Source organism: Hippocampus bargibanti, linkage group LG13 (assembly GCF_051943395.1).
Source record: "Hippocampus bargibanti isolate YZ-2025 linkage group LG13, ASM5194339v1, whole genome shotgun sequence".
Taxonomy (NCBI): Eukaryota; Metazoa; Chordata; class Actinopteri; order Syngnathiformes; family Syngnathidae; genus Hippocampus; species Hippocampus bargibanti.
In genome coordinates, this window is record NC_142746.1 from 5,717,685 (window position 1) to 5,740,323 (window position 22,639).

The 22,639-nt window shown below is 39.6% G+C and overlaps 1 protein-coding gene across 6 annotated transcripts in view; it reads left to right on the forward strand.

The window, feature by feature from the left end:
• Nucleotides 1-22,639, forward strand: part of ltbp1 (latent transforming growth factor beta binding protein 1) — a 73,135-nt gene that overhangs the window by 13,225 nt on the left and 37,271 nt on the right. For all 6 annotated transcript variants that reach the window (XM_089011702.1, XM_089011705.1, XM_089011704.1 and 3 more), the window contains exons 4-9: nt 7,054-7,199; nt 11,758-11,925; nt 17,251-17,457; nt 17,701-18,002; nt 19,160-19,262; nt 20,701-20,760. In XM_089011702.1, the coding sequence (XP_088867828.1) occupies nt 7,054-7,199; nt 11,758-11,925; nt 17,251-17,457; nt 17,701-18,002; nt 19,160-19,262; nt 20,701-20,760 (986 nt within the window). The remainder of the gene's footprint in view (nt 1-7,053; nt 7,200-11,757; nt 11,926-17,250; nt 17,458-17,700; nt 18,003-19,159; nt 19,263-20,700; nt 20,761-22,639) is intronic.

Consider the following 22,639-nt stretch of genomic DNA (forward strand, 5'->3'; position numbering starts at 1 on the left):
TTGCTCTTGTCTTTTTCTGCGTTGAACCAATGTGTAGTTTTGGCTTTTTTGCACGCTAGACTTAAAGGACAACCGACGGCACTTTTTTTGTTTCCTAACTGACATCAGGAAAAACGTTTTATAGCATCTAAAATACCCAAAACACACAGTATGATATTTTATTCAAATGCAAAACACCAATAAAAATGACTTAAAGTGTCCAAAATCTGCAAAAAATTGAGCATTGGCATTTTCAGAAAGTCCCGCCCCAGTTCGTGACGTCACGCCAAGACGTCTTGCATTGCTGGAGAATCAAAACAATGGCTTCAGATTCGCAGAATATGCTTTCTTGTTACACATCCAGTTATGAATCTGATTCAAATAGTTCTGAAGAGGAAAGCATACATGTTTGCAATTGATTAAAGAAATCCTTCAGTGTCATTTTGAGGCATCTGGACTGCAATGTAGAGTCCCAGAAAAGAGGCAGAAAATGGCGAACAAGCTCCCTGTGAGGAATTAATCAGTCCGTTTCCACAGGCTGATAAATTCCTTATATGGAGCTTGGTCGCCCTCTTCTGGCTCTTTTTGGTGCAACATGACATTTTCAGACCAATCAAGCACAGCAAATGCATTGACGTGATGGAAGGACTGCTACAATGTGTCCTTTTTTCGGTCAGGGGCGTTACTTCAGTGACGTCATGTACGGACTCGTCGCCAACTCAAAAACAAGACTTCCTGAATATTCAGCGCGAGTCTTAAAACGTAAAATATAGCTATATGGGGTGAAATCTTCGTAAAATACGCCCAGTAGAAGTCATTTGAAGCCATTTTACAAATTATGGACACAACTTGTCCGGAGACGTCAGTTGTCCTTTAATTAGTGAGAGTATTGGACAAGGGCGGCCTGGTAGTTGAGCGGTTTGCACGTCAACCTCATAGCGCAGAGTTGGTTCAATTCCAGTATGGAAGTTTGCATGTTTTCCTTGAGCCTGTGGTGGTCTTCTCCAGGTACTTCGGTTTGCTCCCACATTCCAAAAACATGCATGGCAGGCTAATTTACCACTCCAAATTGTCCCTAAGTATGAGCATGGATGGTTGTTCGTCTGTGTGTGCCCTGCGATTATCCGGAATATTCAGCGTGCGTCTTAATACGTAAAATATAGCTATATGCGGTGGAATCTTTGTAAAATACGCTCAGAAGTCATTTGAAGCCATTTTACAAATTATGGACACAACTTGTCCGGAGACGTCGGTTTTCCTTTAAGATCAATTTGTTGTGAGAGGATTAATTTTGTATTCATTCTCATTTTGGAAAATTTTCATAAATGTCCATCAGAACGCAGTCACATTTGTCACATCCCAACGATGGTCACAATTGGTAATCACACTAAAAGCAAGTGAAAATTGTGAAGTATGTCTCCTTTTGCAGAAAACTCGAGTGCGTCTGTGGGAATTTCTGTCAGGCTATCCAGAAGACCTTTTGTGTCTACAGACATAACTGATGAGTGGTCAAAAGGGCCTGGCTCACAATCTCTGTTCTGTTTCATCCCAAAGGTATTTGATGGAGTTGAGGTCAGGGCTCTGAAGTCTTTCAGCACCAAACTAATACCAGCAAGCTCTCTTGTGCCTTGCCTTGTGAATCAGTCACAGTTGAAATGATCACGACTCTGCTTTTGAGAGAATGTTTCGCAATGATTTATTTCCCCTTTGGGTAAAATACCATTGGAGTGGCCTTCTTTTTCTGCTAGGAGCCACATATCAAACAATTAGATATACTTCAGCGGCAGCTTTTGACCCTTTCCGCAGAGGCATTTGGTCCTTTCTGTCGTCAGCCATTACAATAGAATTAACCTGTCGGCCATGATTTATTGGGTGAATTGCATTGATGGTGAAGAACACGTTGTCACATTCCAGCCTTACAAGCACACATCGCTAAATTGACTGCACTAGAGTGCCGTTATCTGTCAGTGCAATAGTTCATCTGTCACAATAGCAGCTCTTGTGGAGAACATTAGTCCTGGCGTTGTCATTATTTCTCCGACGAGTCCATCATGCCAATCATCATTTTGGCCTATTGTTGCAGAGTGCTTTTTTTTCCCTGAAAACATTCCTGATGCATCACATCTATGAATGGCAACCTTTTCGAAATGGATCTTATTTAGAAAAGAATGAAAACAGCACAGAAAATCTTTCTGTTAAATATCAAATTTGTGCCCGTGAACACAGGTGTGAGCCCGAACCCTTTAAAGACAAATGCAAATTGGATGGATTCATGGAAAATCTTGAGTTAGGAAAACGGCCTTACAGTTTATCTTGTGCTTGTGATCTTTTCTCTCCGAATTCCAATTTCCTTTCACACTGACTTTAATGTCATGGATGATTGTCTATATCGTATGTACTCTGTGACTAAATCGTCCATGGTGAATTTCAACGACAAATATCACTATTTTACTGTAGTCACTGTGCACACAAAGGCAACATTGTTTCCAGTAGATCTGAACGATTTTTAAAGTGGTATGTTCTTTTATTCATACATTTATGTATTTATTTAAATATCTGTTTGTTTATTTTACCCTCTCGGTATAGCAATTTAATATTCGGTCATTCATTCATTCATCTTCCTGGCCGCTTTATCCTCATGAGGATCGTTGGGGGTAGTGGAGCCTATGCCAGCCTTCTTCAGGCACTAGGCAGGGGACACCCTGAACCACTTGCCAATCAATTGCACGGCACAATTTATTACTGAATATTGAATTTTTTCAATGTCCTCTTCTGGTGTATTTTAAAAAAGGCAAACAATAAATTCTTCATGACAACATTTTGTATATACATCATTATCAGATGTATTATACTCTAGCCTCCCTGTGTGGAGTCAGAATGTTCTCCTCGGGCCCGCGTGGGTTTTCTCCGGGTACTCCGGTTTCCTCCCACATTCAAAAAGCGCATGGAAGGCAGATTGAACACTCCAAATTGGCCCTAGGTGTGAGTGTAAGAGTGACTGTTGTATGTCTTTATGTGCCCTGCGATTGGCTGGCAACCAATTCAGCGTGTCCCCCGCCTAGTGCCCGAAGATGTCTGGGATAGGCTCCAGCACCCCCGGGACCCTAATGAGGAAAAAATGGATGGATGGACATATATTTTGTTCTTATAGGTAAGTCTCATGCGATAAGTAAAGGAAAATAAACCCTGAATTAATATGAAAGAGTTAATTTACTACAGTTTGTACAGTTACCTAAAGTTGCAGTCATTTAAGCGTTCACAACTTCACCAAATTCTACCAAAAAGTGTGCTCTAAACATAAGCTTCGTACTCATAAATTAGGTAACAACGAACAATGCAAACAAATCCATAGATTTATTACTTCAAATTTTTACGGTGGGTATTTATGTGACTTCTCTCTTCTAGAAACTTTTAATTAGAATTTATGAATTCTTTCAATGCAACAGTTGCAGAAGAAGCTAGCTTGTTAAAAAATATTTTACACTTGTCAAACTTCCATTTCATATGACGTGTCACAGTTGCGAACCTTGCTGTCGCTCTCTCATTTGCCATTCAGTCAGGCAGTTTGTTGCTCTAAACCAATGGTTCTTAAAATGGGTTCGATCGAACCCTAGAGGTTCGGTGAGTCAGTCTCAGGGGTTCGGTGGATCCTCCGCCGCAGAGGCCCACCCCTCTGTCTAGTCTGCAGTTAGTGGGCAAAGTCATTGAAAGAAGGGTTTAGTGATTGAGCATATGAAACTGGTGGGGTCGGTGCCTCCAACCAGTTTAAGAACCATGGCGTCGAAAGACAATTTAAGGCGCGGTGCACAGAGGGCCTATGTGTGTGTGCGTGTGTGTGTGTGTATGCAAATGCTTGTGTGTGTGTGTGTGTGTGTGTGTGTGTGTGTGTGTGTGTGTGTGTGTGTGTGTGTGTGTGTGTGTGTGTGTGTGTGTGTGTGTGTGCGTGGTTGTGTATGTGCGACTATGCCACTGATCAGATCAAAATGTAACACTGTGGAGTATAACATTAAGATATTAGTCATTTCTCCGTTTGACAAGACAGAAATGATTTGGGATTATTGGTTCACTGTGTGACAAATAACATTTCATAAAATGTAGGAAACCAATCTGTTTGCTCGGATCAGTTCCAATTTCCGATCACATGATCAATTGGGATCGCCCTTGTAGTGCATGCCATACCATGTCTTATTCTTACCATTTTGGTAAAAATAATAACAGTCATATAATTTAACCTCTTCTCAAATTATTCACAATATTATGATAGCGGACTTCAGGAACAAATTAGTTTCATTTGACAGTTCTGATTTTAAAAGTTGATCCGAGGAGTCAGCTTTTTCCCGTTGCTTTTCCTTCCAATCAACGTCAGTTTTTTTCAACTTCGAATGTCTTGTTTTAATGGCTCAATGTAATGGACAGGTGTCGTAATTGGGTCCCTTTTCACAAAACTAGACAAGTAGATAAATGACCGATAACATGAACAATGGATAAGGTTTTTCCTCATGTTTTTCTTGTTGCCTGCGGGAACCTGGAATATGGCGCAGGAAATCAAGCATTGTGGCTAAAATGATGTCAGAGGTAAGGGACCATTGTTGAAGGTTTCGTGTTCATTTTAATGAAAAGGCGGAAACAACGTCATTTATTCAAGAAAATCCGGCACCCACTGAACAGCAAACAAATGAGCTAACATGCAAATAAAGCACATAGAATTGAGCTGTTTTTATTTTTAAATGATGATGTTTCTCTTTTGCAAAACAAATCAAGGTATTCAACTGTATTCAACAATAGAAAGAAATAGTATCTTGCAAGTTCTGAACGCCTCAGGTGAATTCATTTTATAATACAATCTATGTACAATGGCTGCAGTTGTAGCTGCATTGATGTCATGACTGCCCGATGAAAGAAAGAGAAATCATTTATGAAAGTGTGTTTGGATCTGCTGTGATGCATTTTGACATTTTTTGAATGTGTTCATTTTTATTTTTTACCGATTCTTCGTGTGCCATCAAATGTTGATTGCATTTTCTCAAACAAATGTCCAGTCTTGGTCTCATTGTTGAGCTTTCGCAGCTTTGGTGTGTACTTATTTAGTTTTTCCAAATGCTGCTTTTAAGGTTTTACCCACTTTGGATTCACAAGCGTACAGGCTGCCTGTCTTTTAATTGGGAAAAGGAAAGACCAAACTTAATTTCTTTGTGCCTGAGCGGAAAGGCGTGTTGCATTTGTATGATGGATGATAATCATGTCTTTTTCTGCCCAGTGTCCTTTTGAATTGCCCCACCATTTCATGTTTCTCTTTCTCAACTGTGTGCCTTTCTTTTTCTCCGTGGGGACAGTACAGAAGAAACTTGACTTCTCTTGTGGGTCATTTGACGGTGGCTCTGGGTGCTGTCCCTTCCAGATTGTTCCTGCTTCAGTTCTTTTCATTCACAGCCACTTTTATGTAATCTCTGCTTTGTTTGGCCATTTAGTTCCCCGTCTAGAAGCGTAGACTCTTCTGCCGGCCTTCAAACCCTGATACGGAACAGTTTTCGTTCATGCAGGGGTGTTTGCTTACCGAGGCGTCTGGAACCTTTGGAACTCTCTTTGGTACTCTGACATGCTTTATGTTTATGTGTAGGAGGCAGCCGTTGCCTCCAATGTGTTGTGATTTTTAAGATTTTTTAAGACCTGGTAACCTTGATAGTTTCCCCCTCTCTCCCAAATCTTGAACTTCCCTCTTTTTAAACCTACTTGACTTCATGGGAGAATGCCAGAACCACAAAGATTTCTGGCCAACTGCAAAGACACTCTGATGAATCTGTTTGAAAACTACAGTAATATTTGGATCTAAGAGTCGGCGCTTGGAAGTGAATCAGATACAAAATTGACAAGGGGAGCGAACCAATTTCTTTAAGCGGCACTAATCGCTATGTCTTCTCATTTACTTTCAAAGTTCACTTGGAGCCAACAGGTGGAACGTCATGACATTTCTGTATGATTTCTCTGATCCACTGGAGAAAGGAGACTTTGACTCTCTTCTTTGATCTATATCCATATAGTATGTATGTGTATAGTATATATTACTGCTTCAAAAACAAGATTTATCCAATAATATTTATTATTGTATGACTGTCCATCTTTTATGCTCATGCTACGTCAGGGGTGTCAAAGTCATTTTTTGCCGCGGGCCACATTGTAGTTATGGTTTCCTCTCGAGGGCCGTTATGAATTTGGGGAACCGTTTAGAATGTTTAAATCCCTTCAAATATTACATATAGAGCACACAGCAAATTAATGAATAACTCATTTTCAAATCTGAAGTCAAGAATAATGACCTTTATTGTGGTTGACATCCAAAAATATGAAATTTTGGCTCAGATTTTAGAAATCATCATGGAATTTAACAAGTTTGATTTGCTTTCGCGGGCCGAAAAAAAATGATGCGGCGGGCCGGATTTGGCCCGCGGGCCTTGACTTTGACACCTGTGTGCTACGTCAATAAAGATGTATTTAGGTGTATTGTCCGTACTGGTTGAGTAAACCTGGTTCAGCCATCTGAATGCACCTTCACGTTGCCTTGGATGAAAGGTCACTTATTTTAACCAAATAGCACAATGCATTGTCAAACTAAGGCAAAAGTCAAAGTCAATTTCATTTTGTTTTTTTATCTCAAATATGAGTCTTGAAAGGCAACCTCAGCATTGACATCATGGACGGCCCTTGATTTCAAAACATCAATTACTTCAATTTGTACCTTTTGCGTGACCTGAAAAAAACAAAGGTTCAATACGTATATGCTTATTGTCACAAGCTGCTGTTTGTTATTGTCTTAGATGCTTTGCATTTCATCTGTGATATGTGAAAAATATGTCAAATTTGAGGTCATTGTGCTTCTTGTTCTAAGTTTTACAACTTCATGCCCTCTTAAAATTGAGAGGTTTCCTTTCACTGTGGAAATAAAATACTTTTCCATAGCTTAGTAATACTGACCCATTGAAGCACTTGTCTCGTTAGTTTGTCATCAAATTGATCATCAGACATGTTAACCAGTAGAGGTATCTTATGTTTGATTTTTTTTTCTCTCTTTCCCTCCAGAGTCCGGACTATGCCAATTCACTCTGGCCAGCAATATGTCATAAAGCCAAATTATTACCATACACACACCACCCACACGCAGACACACATCAAACCTCAATTTGAAAGGCCCATCCCGCTCTCAGTGGCACACAACCCCATTCACGGTGAGTCCTTACTCTGATTACCCTTCTTTTTCAAGGAACATTGACTCATTGTTTTGTTTTTGTATTATTTTTATTTAAAATTCTTTGATAATGACTGTACACAAATTGGTCATGGGAAATACTTTGCCATGGCTGAGAAGAGTAATGGCAAATTCAAACACTTCATTCAAGGAAGTTACAAATTTTTGACAAACAGACAATCACATGTATTCGGCAAAGATCATGCCAAACTAAATGCTGTAGCTGAGCACCTTTGCCATTGGAGTTTGAGTCCCAGTAAACCTTGTTAATGTGATACTATCCCATAAAAAGAAACCGACAAAGATACTACAATAACCTGCAATGTTGATAAAGCAAATCTAGATGGCATGACTACCAACACAGAAACATTGACCAGGCAACAGTTTTATTGCTGTTTTTGTCTTTATTTGCACTGCATGGTTTGACTGACAAATCCTTTTTTTTCTTTCTGCTCTGGCACCATTCGGATATGCTTCATGGCACCATATATATAACATATGGAGTTTTATATCTCAGAATAGAGTCAGGCCTCTTTCAAATGTGGATTGAAATTAGATTTTATTGGATTATTGTGTGCCAATATGACTGCAACGAATGTATGCAAATTTACTTATACCCACATAAATCAAGCACCCACAGATTAAACACATGCTGTCTCATTGTGACCAACGCATTATTCTGTGTAGCGTTCCATTGTGAGCAGGCGTGTTTGTATTGTTCAATCACGATATATATTTTTTTAAGCAGACATTGATCACATTGATTATAATGGGAAATGTTTCGGTTTTCGACCAAATGGTTTTCGAACAGCATTCTAGAATATATTATGGTCAAAAACTGAGGTTTGGCTATATATGAAATATCATCCATCCATCCCTTACCTGAAAACAAGGTACCTGGAGTCAAAATTAATTCAGAGTTGAGGTAAAAAAAAAAGCATGACCTGAGCAATACGTCTGTGTAAACTCTCAGTCGTACAGGAGTGGTCCATCGATGAAAAGGTTTCTTCGACCGTCATCTGTACTTCTTTGAAGGTGTCGTACGTTTTGCTTCTCATCCAAGAGGCTTTGTCAGCGAACAAAAATTTGCTGGTAACCCTGGCCCTATATATATATCCCTACTGTCTAGAGCTGGCGGTGCCAGACCTCTACTTTGATAGGTCCCTGCTCTAAGGTTGGGGGAGCAGAGGACTATTCCATGAGGCTACACTGATTACTTCTTTTGTCCTGACTGATTATGGTCTATGACTGGCCTGATTTCCCCATTCGCTCTGGTATCACCTCATCAGCATGACTAAGCCTACGTGGTAATGATCTAAGAAGTCATTTGTAAGCACGACCCAAATTAGTGTAGTAGTGCATTTCAAGTGTACATAAGAGAAGTGCCTGTGCATCCAAAATTGCTCAGGAAATGTGGAGTAATCTTAATTTAAGTCACAATAGACACTTTTCTTCAACGAATTCCCCCAATGTTTCTATCCATATTTTACACAACACAAAAATGACAAAAATGTACATATCCATGTGAAATATGACAGAAGTTATATGGTTTGAAGGAAGGAAGAAGCCACCCTTAGAGAAGACCATCTCAGAAACAAAGTTGGCTTTTGCCACCACCTATCCGTCACATACATACAACGCCGTCCTTTATTCTGTACTAAAGGAACTCAATGATCCCTCACCCCCTTAAAAAAAAAAAGAAACAGTCCCCAGTGACGGCAGCTCCACTACCTTTTTCCAACTGAATGGTATATTAACGAGGGAGTTTCCACCCAGTGATTTGTTGACAGACAGAGGCCTCCCTGCAAAGTATTTTAGCTACTGTTGTATTGCCACTCTCTGGTAATGTTTTTGGTGTCGGGAAATACAATTTGCTCTGATGAATTTGGATTTGTGTTTTAAGTCTCATTTTTTCCTGGTTTCTCTGAAATTCAGAACCAATAATTGAAACTGGATTTTTGTTCCCTCAGTGGTGGGAAGGAGTTGCGAAACCATCCAAGATTGAATTCGGATTAATTGGAAAAACATTTGGGCTGTAATCATCTGGAGAAATAGGAAGTAGGCACTAACAATCATCATCAACTGAAAACTGAACTGACCTCAGGGGTGGCCTGTGCATGTTTTCAAAAATGTGGGTTGAAAATGTTAATATGGTGTGAGTCTTGCAAATTACATGTAGTTCAGTCATATATAAGGAGATTAATTGCTGATGGAGTCCATTGTGGGTTATAGAGCCCTTAACTGTATTTAGATCCTGGGGAACAAGGCGTCAACACAAGCGAAATCCACACAACCGTTTTTACAAACATATTTCTTTGTAATTTTATATTCTGTACTTGTTGCCCACTGTTGACACTTTTGTTATTTTGCGTGCAATTTGGGCATCGGTGCATCTGTGATTCATCCTTGACTGCAAGCACAATCATGTTGGACATGTGTCTCTCGAAATACACAAAGACCTCAACAGAGATCTTCTCGGTGTTGAATTGGAATTTGGAATGTGGGCCTCATGTGTCAAGGCAGCCATTGAGAAGTAGGAATATAAAGGTTGCAGTCTGCAAACTACTCTAAGAAGAAATCATGACTGACTGGAGCCCTTTCAAAGATAAAAATAGACACAACAAAACTGTTTTCCCAAATATGCATCTAACTAATAACTTACAATGACATGTTGACACCATTTGACATATCCTATTACTCTGACAATAAATAAATTCACAGTGTTTGTGATCACTCGACATAAACATTTTAAAACATTTTTTTTGTTATTCACTGATTAATCATTTAACAGGCATATCCTCCCTTGCTGCTAAGGCTTCGTGATACGAGACCCGTATAACCTATGATATTATTTGAAAAACATGAAGCACAACTTCTACAGTTGTGTACTCTTTCCGTCATTTCTTGTGGTTGTGCGTGTCCAACAAAGTCAAATATTTCATCAGAAACAATTTCACGGCGGTAACAAACGCCCACTGCGGGGTCGGATACTTAAAAACTAAATAAATAAGAGAAGAAGAGTTTAATGGTTGGAATAATCCATGCATTTCTTCCAGCAATAGACTCAGTGAAAGGATCAAATGTGTTTGCTGTTCTAAATCAGGAAGCCCACAGCTTTTCGATCTAACTTGTCACATCTAACAGACGGTCTAACATGAACACTTTTTTTGCGCCACATCTGCTAAAACTATTTATGTGTCACACTTCAGCTCATTGAAACTTCTATGACATCTTTTGACAAGGTACTTATGGCTTTGGCTGCCATATTCTCTTTTAATTCATGAAAAAATGTTCAAATGAACTGAGACAATTATATACCGTACTGTATTTTGAAGCAAAACCAATCGAGTTCCCGCTCACCCAAAAAAGTTTGGGGGTCTTCATCTTTTGGGTGAAATCAACATAAATTGTACTGCAGACAGGAAGCAGTCTTTCTCTAAAGTTTGCGTGCTCAATGGTTTGATGTTGGAGTTTTATTTATTTTTATTTTTTAGATAACTTACCAGTAAATTCACAACAGGTTATCAGTGACTCGACTTGTTCATTTCCATCAACAATTAGAACTTGTATTTAAACAGTCCTCTTCACCATTCAGTTTTGGTTTTAACATCTTTACAACAATACTGCACTAAACAATGTACAAACTGTACCTCGCCAATGCAAGGCTTCAAACAGGACGATTGGCCATACAGTTTTGAGTAGCACACTGTCATCAGCATAGCAGTTGTCTTCCTTTGAAATTAATTGGTTATTATGATTTCAATTTCAGCTCTTTGTTAGAGAAGAGCAAATTGTACTGGTTGGACATGTGCATTCATACGTTTTCAAATTAAGTTGCCATACAAAGATTATGCATTTCAGAGTCGAATTTGAAACGGCAAAAAAAATTTAAGTGTGTTTATCTCTTGCTATGAAGCACATCAGTAGCACCAGTCAACAATATATGAATAATTTCAATAAAAATCAACCTTTGTAGCAATGACAAAAAAATAAATCTTGAAGAATAATGTAAAAGTGTTTCCAAAAGCAAATAGTAAGAGGGTGAAGGGTGAAGTCAAGGGTCAGGGTCAAGTGGCACGTGGAGGAAAACGTAAAGCCAGGCTTCGCAATGAGGCACTGGAAAAAAAGACAATGACAATCAAATGATTTTGCACAAATGATAACTAAAGGAAAGAGACAAACAAAAAAAACATTTCACTTTTTGTACAGGAAGTTAATTTGAGGTGTCTGTGGCATTCCTCTTATGGTGCTCAGAAAATCTAGTCAGCCAATGCGTTTTGACAGGTTGATTAACCTGGAATACTCAAGGTTGTCAAACTTGATTGTGATCGATGATAAAATGGTAAAACATAAACTACAGTTGAAAAATGTTTTGACAAGTAATGCAATTAGTTCCCTTAAAATGAATAGTTACATTTTTCACCTCTGAAATTATTTATTTGTTTGTTTATGTTTTATTCAAACTGAACTTTACCCTTAACGCTTGGATGATTGAGGTTAAACAAAATTGCTTTCCTTTTTGGTTTGTACTTTGGCAGTGGGCAACCACACAGGGAGGATCAAGGTGGTCTTCACTCCCACAATCTGCAAATTTACTTGTGTGGGAGGTCGATGTCACAACAACTGTCAGCAGGGAAATACGACAACCATTATTAGTGAAAATGGCCGCGCAACTGATACCCTGACATCACCAAACTTCAGGATAGGTAAGTCATTGTCATTTTTGTGTGCCATTGTTTTGAATGGATTGGCCAGAAAATTGAATTAAGTTGCAATTAAGAGTCTTCCGAAGGCATAGCTGTTTATTGCCCAAGTCTTATTCTTGCCATTGAGCTGGCTTCTTAAGATTTGCATCACCCGCTGGAGGTATTTGGCAGTAACCACTTGACTTGTTGCCAGATCGAGGTTACCATTGGCTTGTGGTATACCGAGGTACTTGTAGCTGTCCTCAATGTCTGCTATTGTTCCCTCAGTTAGTGAAACCCCTTCAACATGGATTGGATTGGATTGGATTGGATTGGATTGGATTGGATTGGATATGCCTTTATTAGTCTCACAGTGGAGAAATTGGACTACCTTGCCTCTCTTAGTCACCATCTGACTAAATTTCTCAAGCTCGAATGACATCCCCATGTCACTGCTGTATGTCATCCATAAGGAGGTGACTGATTGGATTGGATTTGCCTTTATTAGTTTCACAGTGGCGAAATTTACATTTCACAGCAGCAAAGTGATGAAAGGAATGAAAGTAGAAAAACAAAATACATGAGCTGCTCAAAAGGCAGCCACTCTCGCGGCGCCTTCTTGAAGTCAAAAGAACAAAAAAAAAACAAATAACAAATAATATGACAGCACAAAGATAATATGACAGCACAAAGATAATATGACAACACAAATACACCGAGTCACTCATTCTTAAGCACTTTATGTACCCTCTTTGTTACATGAAGCAGTTCTAGAAGAAAGAGGAGATCAAAGCGTCTTTCCACCAGTGGCTCAGGGACATGGTGGAACGTGCACGTCGACTACAAGCTAAATGTTGAAAGCAAACACACAGCTGTAGCATCGTTTGACGAAAAGAGATTGTCTCACATCTCCTGTCCCACATAAATCTGCTTCAATTCCAAGCCGCAACAGTTCCACATACGCATCGGCACTCTGCGCTCACGCTCCTTTCCTCTTATCGCGGACTCCTCAAGCCATGCATCCATCCAGCCGCAGACTGTCCAACAGCACCGACCTATCCGTTGAACAAAGCAGGGCTGTGAAGATGCTACCCATTACAGGCGCAAAAAAGCTCAATGGCCCCTTTGGTGTCCAGCGATGGCAGTCGAATGGCACCGACATTCCTCCCATTCAAAAACAGTACTGGCATATTCATGCTGCCTGGGAAAGTGATTTCCCATTGGCTATATGGGATGTGGTTTTACACATCCTCATCCAGTTCCAACGAAGGCTCCTGGGGTCCCATTTACCTTATTCACCTCCAAGCATTCAGTGATCCATGCTTGTGGCATCAAGCCATAGGCTTTCTTCTAATTAATCTAAGCTTAAATTGCAGTATTGTGCGACTGTTCTTTCAACCAGGAGTTGATGTGCTTTGTTCATTGTGTTGTCCACTTATCTGACATGCTCAGACACACAGAAACAAACAACCATCCATGCTCACATCCACACCGAGGGACAATTTGAGTGTTCAATCAGCTTGTCATGCATGTTTTTCGAATGATGGAGGAAACTAGAGTACCCGGAGAAAACCTACACATATCGAGGAGAACATGCAAACTCTATCGTGAATTCAAACTCCGTATGAGACTCAAACTCGGCACCTCTGCACCGAGAGGTCAACGCACTAACAAGGCGAAGAACGCGCCACCCCAGACTAAAACAAACAATTTTTAAAAATTGCAATCAGCCCTTTACCTTCAGGCGATTGATTTTGAGTCTATCAGAATCTAACACTGTGTTGGTTGCTGGCATGCTCAATCTCAATCTCAGGATATGATCCAGTTTGATGTTAGGTTTTATGTGGATTAGCAAAATGTTCTAATGTGTGAGTGGTCTTTGAAAGCAGCTCCAGCTGAGTGCAAGAATGCGTAAATAATTTTCTTCTACATATAGTTATCAATCATTGAATATATTGTTTTCCTTTTTGGCCCCAACACACAACATTTTTATTTGTGACATGTCTTCAAGGTCAAAATCAGGCTACGTTTATGGAGTCTGACCTTTGCATTAATCACTGTCGTTATCAGTTTCACTGTTTTTTTGGACATCCTTTGCTACTACCCTGGGATTTAGTTTACGAACAAAACTTGATACTCCCACACAACTAGACACTTAATTGCCACGGGTGGGTTGAATGAATCAGTTAGATGAGGATCTGCCTTGCTAATGCAGACTTGTGTGCAAGGAACATGGATGAGTCACAGGAAAGCCTTTCAATAGGCACAGAAAAAATACATTCTGGAACTCCAACACCCAGACAACCAAAACTCATGATTTCAAACATGAATTTCTAGTACTTGTTTTCAGGCCGACTGTATCCACCTCAACTGTGAACTGGAAAAGCCATAACAAGGGTGGCTCGATGGATAGATTTCAGTTTTTAAAGTGCTCTATAAATACAGTTGAGTTGAGTTATTGGTTGAGTACCATGTATCCAAGTATATGATTGACATGCTCTTATACTACGGGCCAACTGTCAGCCCCGACCTTCAAAACTAAAACGGAAATGACTTCAGCCGGCGGTGTGGTGAACTTGGAATGCTAAAAACTTCTCAGCCTGTACGGGAGCATTTTGTGGTTTGAAAGTTTGAAAGGTGTTTTTGTACCTCCACTCGTGGATGACATGCTGACAAGCTGAATATTCTGACATGCTGAATATTCAACAGATTAAAAGTGAGACACCAGGCCCTGAATTGGGCTTGAAAAAATACACATACTGGAGTTATTCACGTTTATTTAAATCTAGACTTTCAAATGCAATTACAGTATCACACAAACAAAGTTGATCAAGAACAGTAACCCAGTAGCCTCGTACAATGTGAAATTGTGTGATCATTAAAACGGCATGAACAAAATTCAAAAGTATTATTGGATCCAGACATCTACATGGAGATTCCTCACACTCATACTTCAACCCCCAACGTGGCAATGTTAAGCGGTGAAATCATTGATCCAGTCGATTATTTATATGATGCCCCTAAACCTTTGCAAATGTTATGGTTTGCCTATTTGGCTGCCTAAAGGAACAGTGTTGATTGAGAAGACCTCAGTCACATGCACTTGTCCAGACTTGTTTCATTCCTCCTGCCTTCTTCTCTTGCCTCCCTTTCTTCCACACATCTGAGCCACTGGACTGGGGAGATGAAAGCTTATTTGGTCAAGGCCTATTGCAAAGAGTCAAGGGACAATAAATAACTCAATTTTTGTTTGTCATGCTGACATGTTGAGAGAGGTCAAAAGGGAAGTGTGGTGATTTATGATATGTACAACGGATGCTATTAGGCAATTAAGATTCTGTAAATATCAGGACGATGAGCTCATGTTGGTGATAGACGTTTCAGAAAAAAGTTGGAAGATTAACTCAGACAAAAAAAAAATAAGGTGAATGCTACACTAAATATATTTAGCTGATTGTCTTCTAATGGTTATGTCACTTTTTATTGGGGGGGAAAAATCAACTTGGAAAAATGAAAGCACTTCACAAATCTAAATTTGGTGACAGTAGAAAACAATTCACTACAAGATAAACAATTTGCGAGTGTAATTTCCATTGTTTATGATTCAGCGGATTGGTATGTGTATCCCATTTGGCCAGCTGTAGACGGTGGGAACTGGATTCAAGCGCTTTTTTTCGGCTTCCCTGGCATATTTTTCCTCCCTCGTGACTGTATTGGCTCACCAAAAACTAAGAGCCAAAAGCCCAAATGGTCTTTCATTCCTTATTAAGCATGTATGTTGCTGCCAATGCAACACGTTGAGATGAGAGGTTGTCACTTCTGTCCTGTGTCTGGAATTTGGCACTTTGAATGTTCTCCCTGTGCTTGTGTGCATCATCCAACGGTTCAGAACATGTTCACAGTGAACCTGTTTAATGCAAGGGATATGTTTCAGACCCACCAACTATAGGTATAAATACCTAACTACTTAGTTGTATTGCAATATGATGTGAATGGTACTGATATAAGCGTTCCATTGTTGTCACAATCTTGCTTGAACTGTTCTCTAAATAAGAGGTAAACCATGATGACTTCAAATGGTATATTTCAGTGACAGATAAATACAAGAAAATGATATGATCTGACCTGCATCAAAACTGTGGTATTTTCATAACATAATAATAAACACAAATCATGCAACAAAGATCATTCTATCTGACCACAACACTCTGGGATCGCTATGGTAACATTTAAACGTGCCTTCAAAATATGTTTCACCGCAAATACAAAGTGCATGAAAAATGGGGCTCACCAATGTATTATATAGAGTGGACATGGTGTATGGGAATCTCCCTTTGAGATGAATCCATGTTTTAATGATAATACATGACATTTTAAGCGCCTTTCAAAGCTCTCAAGGACACTTTACAGTCACAGACAAGCATTTTAAGTACAGCTCCTGATACTGTTAAATGTGAGCTTCCTTTTCCTGAAAGTGGTAGGCTCCTCTTCCATCTCCTGGATGGGCCTTTTCTCCTTTCCCAAAATGTTTTTTTAACTAATTTTCCTAACTTCGGGATTTTATTTTAGCCGTAACTTATCACATGACCGAGAAGCACGTTTTGACCTGCACCCGGAGTGACATACTGTAGACAGATCTAACAGTGATATAACATATTTCAAATTCCAAAATTAATAAAATGCAAGTATTGTAAGTTCCTTCTTTCTGTTCGGCCTGACACCAAATGACACATGCACCGATACTGGTCCACGGCCCAGTTGGGGAACGTTGGCTTTATTTCACACTGCTGTTGAAGATACATGTAAAACAGACATAAAGAATAATTCAATATTGTGTATTCAAACACCAATATATTCAACCAAGCCTTGTGTTTTCTGCTGGCAAAAGACAAGCCACCGCATATTTGCATTGATGAAGCATTAATTATGAGTCTTTTATGCAAAATCATGACATACAAAAAAAGAAAACACTAATAGGCATAACACAATGTCAGAAAACATCCATAAAACATAACAAATATATTTCAGTACACATAGTTTAATTTGAAGGAAGAATGCATGGCTTTAGGGAAAGATGGATTGTTCTCATCTTAACACTGAAAAACATAATTGTCTGTATGTTGAAGTTGATAAAAGCAGAGTTGAGGGTGCTTTGTTTTTAAGAGTTGGACAAACATCCATTCCATAAAAATGATTCCCAATCCCATTTTATGAGGACGAGACTGCAGTTTTTAAAAGACGGGTGTCTCTGCTTTGACACTTGCAAACAATGTCATAAGACTGTGATGCCATTCCAAAGCCAAATATGTTTATAATTGTGCTAATCGTGCTTGTTTCTCTACTCAGTGGTGTGCCATCTGCCTTGTATTAATGGTGGCAAGTGCAGTGCCAGGGACAAATGTCAATGCCCTCCAAACTTCACTGGAAAGTTCTGCCAGATTCAAGTTCAAAATGGACACCATCAACCCCAGCAGACACCAGGCAGCTACAGTCAAACTCAAGTCCATTCCACACACACATTGCCTCTGACCTACAGCAATGGGCAAAGTACTGGTGAGTAGAGTCGGTAGTGAACACTAATCCTTGCCTTGTCTCCATTGTCATGTGATCAGCCCATCAGAAGTATGAAGTCTCACACACACTAACATGCACACGCACACACAAACATACACACACACACACACACACACACACACACACACACACACACACACACACACACACACACACACACACACACACACACACACACACACAAAATCATATTAATTCCGGCCTGTAATTTTCTATGACCAGTATTCAGCCCCAACATTGTAAACATCCACATCAAACATCCTCCCGAGGCATCTGTCAAAGTCCACCAGGTATCACAGCTGGACGACCAACACAGTAATGGACAAAGTCAAAGAGTTCCCCAGTCAGGATCCTCTTCATCCTCCAGCTACAGTTTTCATCACACTGAAAGCCGTCAGCAGGTCCAGCATCATGGTTACAACATTGTCTATCCAACCGAGCATGGGGACCAGATTACTCAGTACCAACCTGTCTCCTCGAAGAACATGCTGGGCCGCTGCTTCCAAGAAACTGTTAGTAGTCAGGTAAGCTGTCGTGATAAGCAATCAAATGTGCAATATGTCTTCAGTTAGATTTTGTCATACAGTAATCACCAAAAAGGACATTTTTAGGCCACATTTTCCCCATTATTACCTTTGCTCTTCAAAGGAGACTATTTATTTGAAGTACTTTAAGGAGAAGTCGAGTCGAATTGTACCTATTTTTATTCATCACTGGGTCAATTTCCCATTTGCTGCCGACTGATAGTGACATCACATTGCCTAAAGGCTCATATAATGTCTGACACCTATTTTCAGGGTTTGATTATATGATGTTCGTAAGCCAAGCCCTTTTGCACTGTGATGGCATTTTTAGTTGACAGAAACTGGCACCCCCCTGGGAACTCTAAAAACAGTTAGATTTTGTTGCTTAATTTGAAATGAACACAAAACTAATCGCAAAACCACATTTAGAGTCCTGTGAGCGCATAGAATATCCATCCATCCATTTTCCGACCCATTTCATCCTCACAAGGGTCATAAGGAATGAACGAGTCTATCCAAGTTGTCATTGGGAAGTAGGCGGGGACACCTTAACCGGTTTCAAGCCAATCGCATGACACGCAAAGGAAAACTCAGAGTGCCATGCATGTTTTTGTAATGTGGTAGTAAACAATCGTACCCGGGGAAAAATCCACACAGCCACAGGGGAGAACATACAAACTCCACACAGGAAGTACTTCTGCACTGCAAGGTTGACATGCTAACCACCAGGCTGCCCGTAGAGAATATTATTCGAAAGAAACGTTTGCATTTTCTCAACAATTTAAAGATAGTTCCTTACACTGTTGTTGAAATGAGCCAGCGAGTCAGCCACTATCTTGCTTACACTGCTAGGGTAATGGCTGCTGAATGGATGGATTTTGCTCTTGTCACCGCTACGGTCCGAGCCAGGGAGGGCTGACTAGCTTCAGTCAAACTGGGAAGCGCACATAGTCACGCAATCCAGACAACCCACTATTAGATTATCTGCAAACAACAATAAAACATTTTCCAAAATATGCTCCCTTTAAGAGAATGAGAAATGAGCTCACGCCCTGCTAATGCATTTGTCTTCACTTTATTCATGGCATGGCTAATATAGACTAGCAATCTGTCTGTATTTATTGAATGGTATGAACTGCCAATTTGGTATGTTTCAGTGTGGGAAAGCTCTCCCGGGTCTCACTAAACAGGAACAATGCTGCGGGACCATTGGGACATCATGGGGTTTCCACAAATGCCAGAAATGTCCAAAGAAACCATGTAAGTGTATTGTAGCGTATGTTTGCTTTACAGAGAGTATTTTGTTTAAAAAAAATCATCCAGTCTATAATGTATAATATCTACCAATAAAGTGCTTCAATCAAACTACTAGAACCACTCGACCATCGTGAAAAGTGCAACTTATATCATCTTCTTTTCCGTTCGGCATTTCCCTTCAGGGGTCGCGACAGCAAATCAGTGTCTTCAGAGGTTTGATTGGCATGTTTGTTTTGGCCAATCATGCTCCTGATATTATAATATTCAAAGTAATATTGAAACTCAGTTACACAATAATCATTCATAATAACGCTCTGAAATGCATTTTGCTCTTCTTATTATATACTACTGGTACTACTGGACCCTCCGCACCCTGCCCACCACCTTTTCCAGCTACTCCCCTCAGGCAGGCGCTACCGATCCATGCGCACCAAATCCAGCAGACCTTTAAACAGCTTCTTTCCCCAAGCCATTAACTCTTTGAACTCTTTCAACAGTAGCCAAAATGGAACTGTATAGTGCCACTTAGCAGTTTTTTTGACAACGATACTAGTGCAGCGTGTTCTACCGGAAACAAATTCCTTGTGTGTCCTACATACTTGGCAATAAAGATGATTCTGATTCTGATTCTGATATAGATTGATTTTTAAAAATTGTACAAAAGAACTGTTAGAACGTTTCATGAAAATGGTTTTACTTATCTCTGTATAAAGCTTGCTTGAGTCTTTAATTATGTTCCTCAAAATCCACTGCCCTGCCAGTTTGCTATTTGTCTCTTCTGCAACCCACTTAATTCAAATGTTCAGGAATTGTTATCCAGCTTCTGCAGACCTTGCTGGTTATTAGTTTCAGTACCCCTTGCATAAAGTATGTTAAGAATAATGACCCATGGCATACCGTAGGTCCCAATGAGTGTGTGACAAAGCAATTCTGTATACTATTTCAAATGTCAAAACCACACCCCTTTCATCACCTTGCTGCTGTGAAATGTAAATTTATCCACTGCCAGACTAATAAAGGCAAATCCAAATCCAATTAATTCATGCTGTACAAGTATTTGAAATAAATATTATTTTTAGAATGTATTTTGTCATTTGCTTCGCAGTGGGATATTTCTATGGGTTCTTTGGGAAATGCAATTTCTTCAAGGAATGCATAGTATAACCACGCTATAAATATTATAGGAAATATTATGGGACATTGAAGTGACAACTACCCAATACAATGTCCTCATATCAGGTCGGGTCACCCATAAGAATAGCTTTGTCAAAAAGGGAATGATTGAAACTGATAGATAGGTGTGCATGTATGTGTATTGTTTAGCCAAATAATATATTTACCCAACAATGATGAGTGGAGATTGTTTCTGTATTGTATGCATGATTAATCACATTTCTGAATAAAATGGCTACTGTTCCCTTTCTCTCCTTTCACTCACCAGCCATTCCTCTGATCGACTGCCCACAGGGTTACAAGAAAATCAACAGCACCCATTGCCAAGGTAACAGGTTCGAATATTATGTCTGTATTTATTCAATTATATGATGTCGTGATTGTCTTCAGATACATCATTATTGAATGGCTTTATTAAAAAAATATACAAAAGATAAAAAAAAAATCAAGAAAACAGGAATTGTATTTTAATCCAGTTTTTCTCCAGAGACTCAATAGAGGTTGCTACCGCCTCATTTGGCTCATTGCAATTTTATCCATTACATACAATGTGTGGTTTGTGCAGAGACTACTACTGGATCACTCAATCCATGTGCCGTTAGCATTTGAGCTTTGCATATTTTTTCCATTAATCTATTAGTTTTGAAAATACATTAATAACTGCAATATATGCATGGTTATTCAGAGAGTGGGTTCTGGATATGAAGGGAAAACAGTACATTATAATAATAATGGTACAGTGATATCTTGGCTTACGAACTTAATTGGTTCCCAGAAATTGTGTGTTCCAAACATTAATTTCTCATAGGAAACCATTAAAATGAGAATAATCCGTTCCCAGGTCCCCATAAAACATAATTTCCCCTCCCTCCTCTACCACGGATCTTGACCAATCACGTGCGGCTTTAACCGAAGACAGGGGGTGGGGAATAGAGGGGGGAAAAGCCGGCTGCCATTTCAGGAGCTCCAAGAACCGGCCCGTTCGCGAACGACGCATCACTCATTGTGGCGCTCTGTGTGTTTCCTGAAAAAAAAGCTTGTATGCCAAGATTATATTCTCGCGAATTTAAGGTTTATAAGGTGAAAGGTTCGTTAGCTAAAGCGTTTGTATCACTAAAGCTGAGGTATCACTGTATAAGTAAAAATACTGTAAAATAATAAGCCACTCTGAATGAAGCAAAGACTACAAGATGTTTTTTGTTGGTGGACATGGTACAATACTGATCATCTGACTTCACACTAAAGGGAAAAACTTATGGTTTATAGTTGGGAAACAGTTGCTTATGGGTTCTGAATACAATTCTAATGCTATACTCTACCAATAAATACAATGACAAATTATTTAAATTGCCAACACTGAAACTGAAGTCGCTTTAGCCACTCTAGGCTTGAGCTCACATGCTTGATTTTTGTAGACTTCGCTTCAAGTGCAGTGAATCTTGATTTTCCTACGATGTTAAGGCTCGATACATGTGTTTGCCAATTTAGCAAATCAGTCTCTGCCAAGCTGGGCATTCCAGAGCAACATGGGGAGCTCACTTAGAGATGCGCCTGGCAGAATGATGTCTAATTTCAGCTGCAAAGTTTGAAGTTGGTCTCAAACAATATTGTTGAATTTAATCTGGGCACAGGCAGGCGGATACTCACTTCGGTGGAAAAACATACCGATAGTCACCATAGGTAAATACCACCTAATTGTTTTTCACCTTCTCACATAGCCTGTTGCCACATCATGTCTAGAGCAGTGACAATGCTCTACTTATTCATGGATTACTACCATTACTCATCCTCCTACACACAGAAATGTGTGTGTCCTGCTTGTAAGAATGATCTGGAACCCTCTGCCGGAGGAGTGTGGTTACTGTGAGAGTTCATAAAGTACAAGCAGTTTTGAAAAATATGAAGGACCAAGACCATGAAGACATTTAAACTATTACAAGACTGACAAGATTGATCCTGAAACACGCAGGGAGCTAATGGATTGATTCTGAAACGGGTGTTATATTGGTCCTCCTCCTAGTCTTCGTCAAGACATTTTCCTTAAATTGTGTTATTATTATTATCATTTATTCATTGATTTTGGATCAGATTTTTTTCACTACTGGTATTTTACTTGCCGCGTCTAATCCAGACATGTCCAGCTCCAGGCCTGGAGGACCACTGTTCTGCCTGTTTTCTATCTGACCGGCTGCAACAAACAGGCAGAA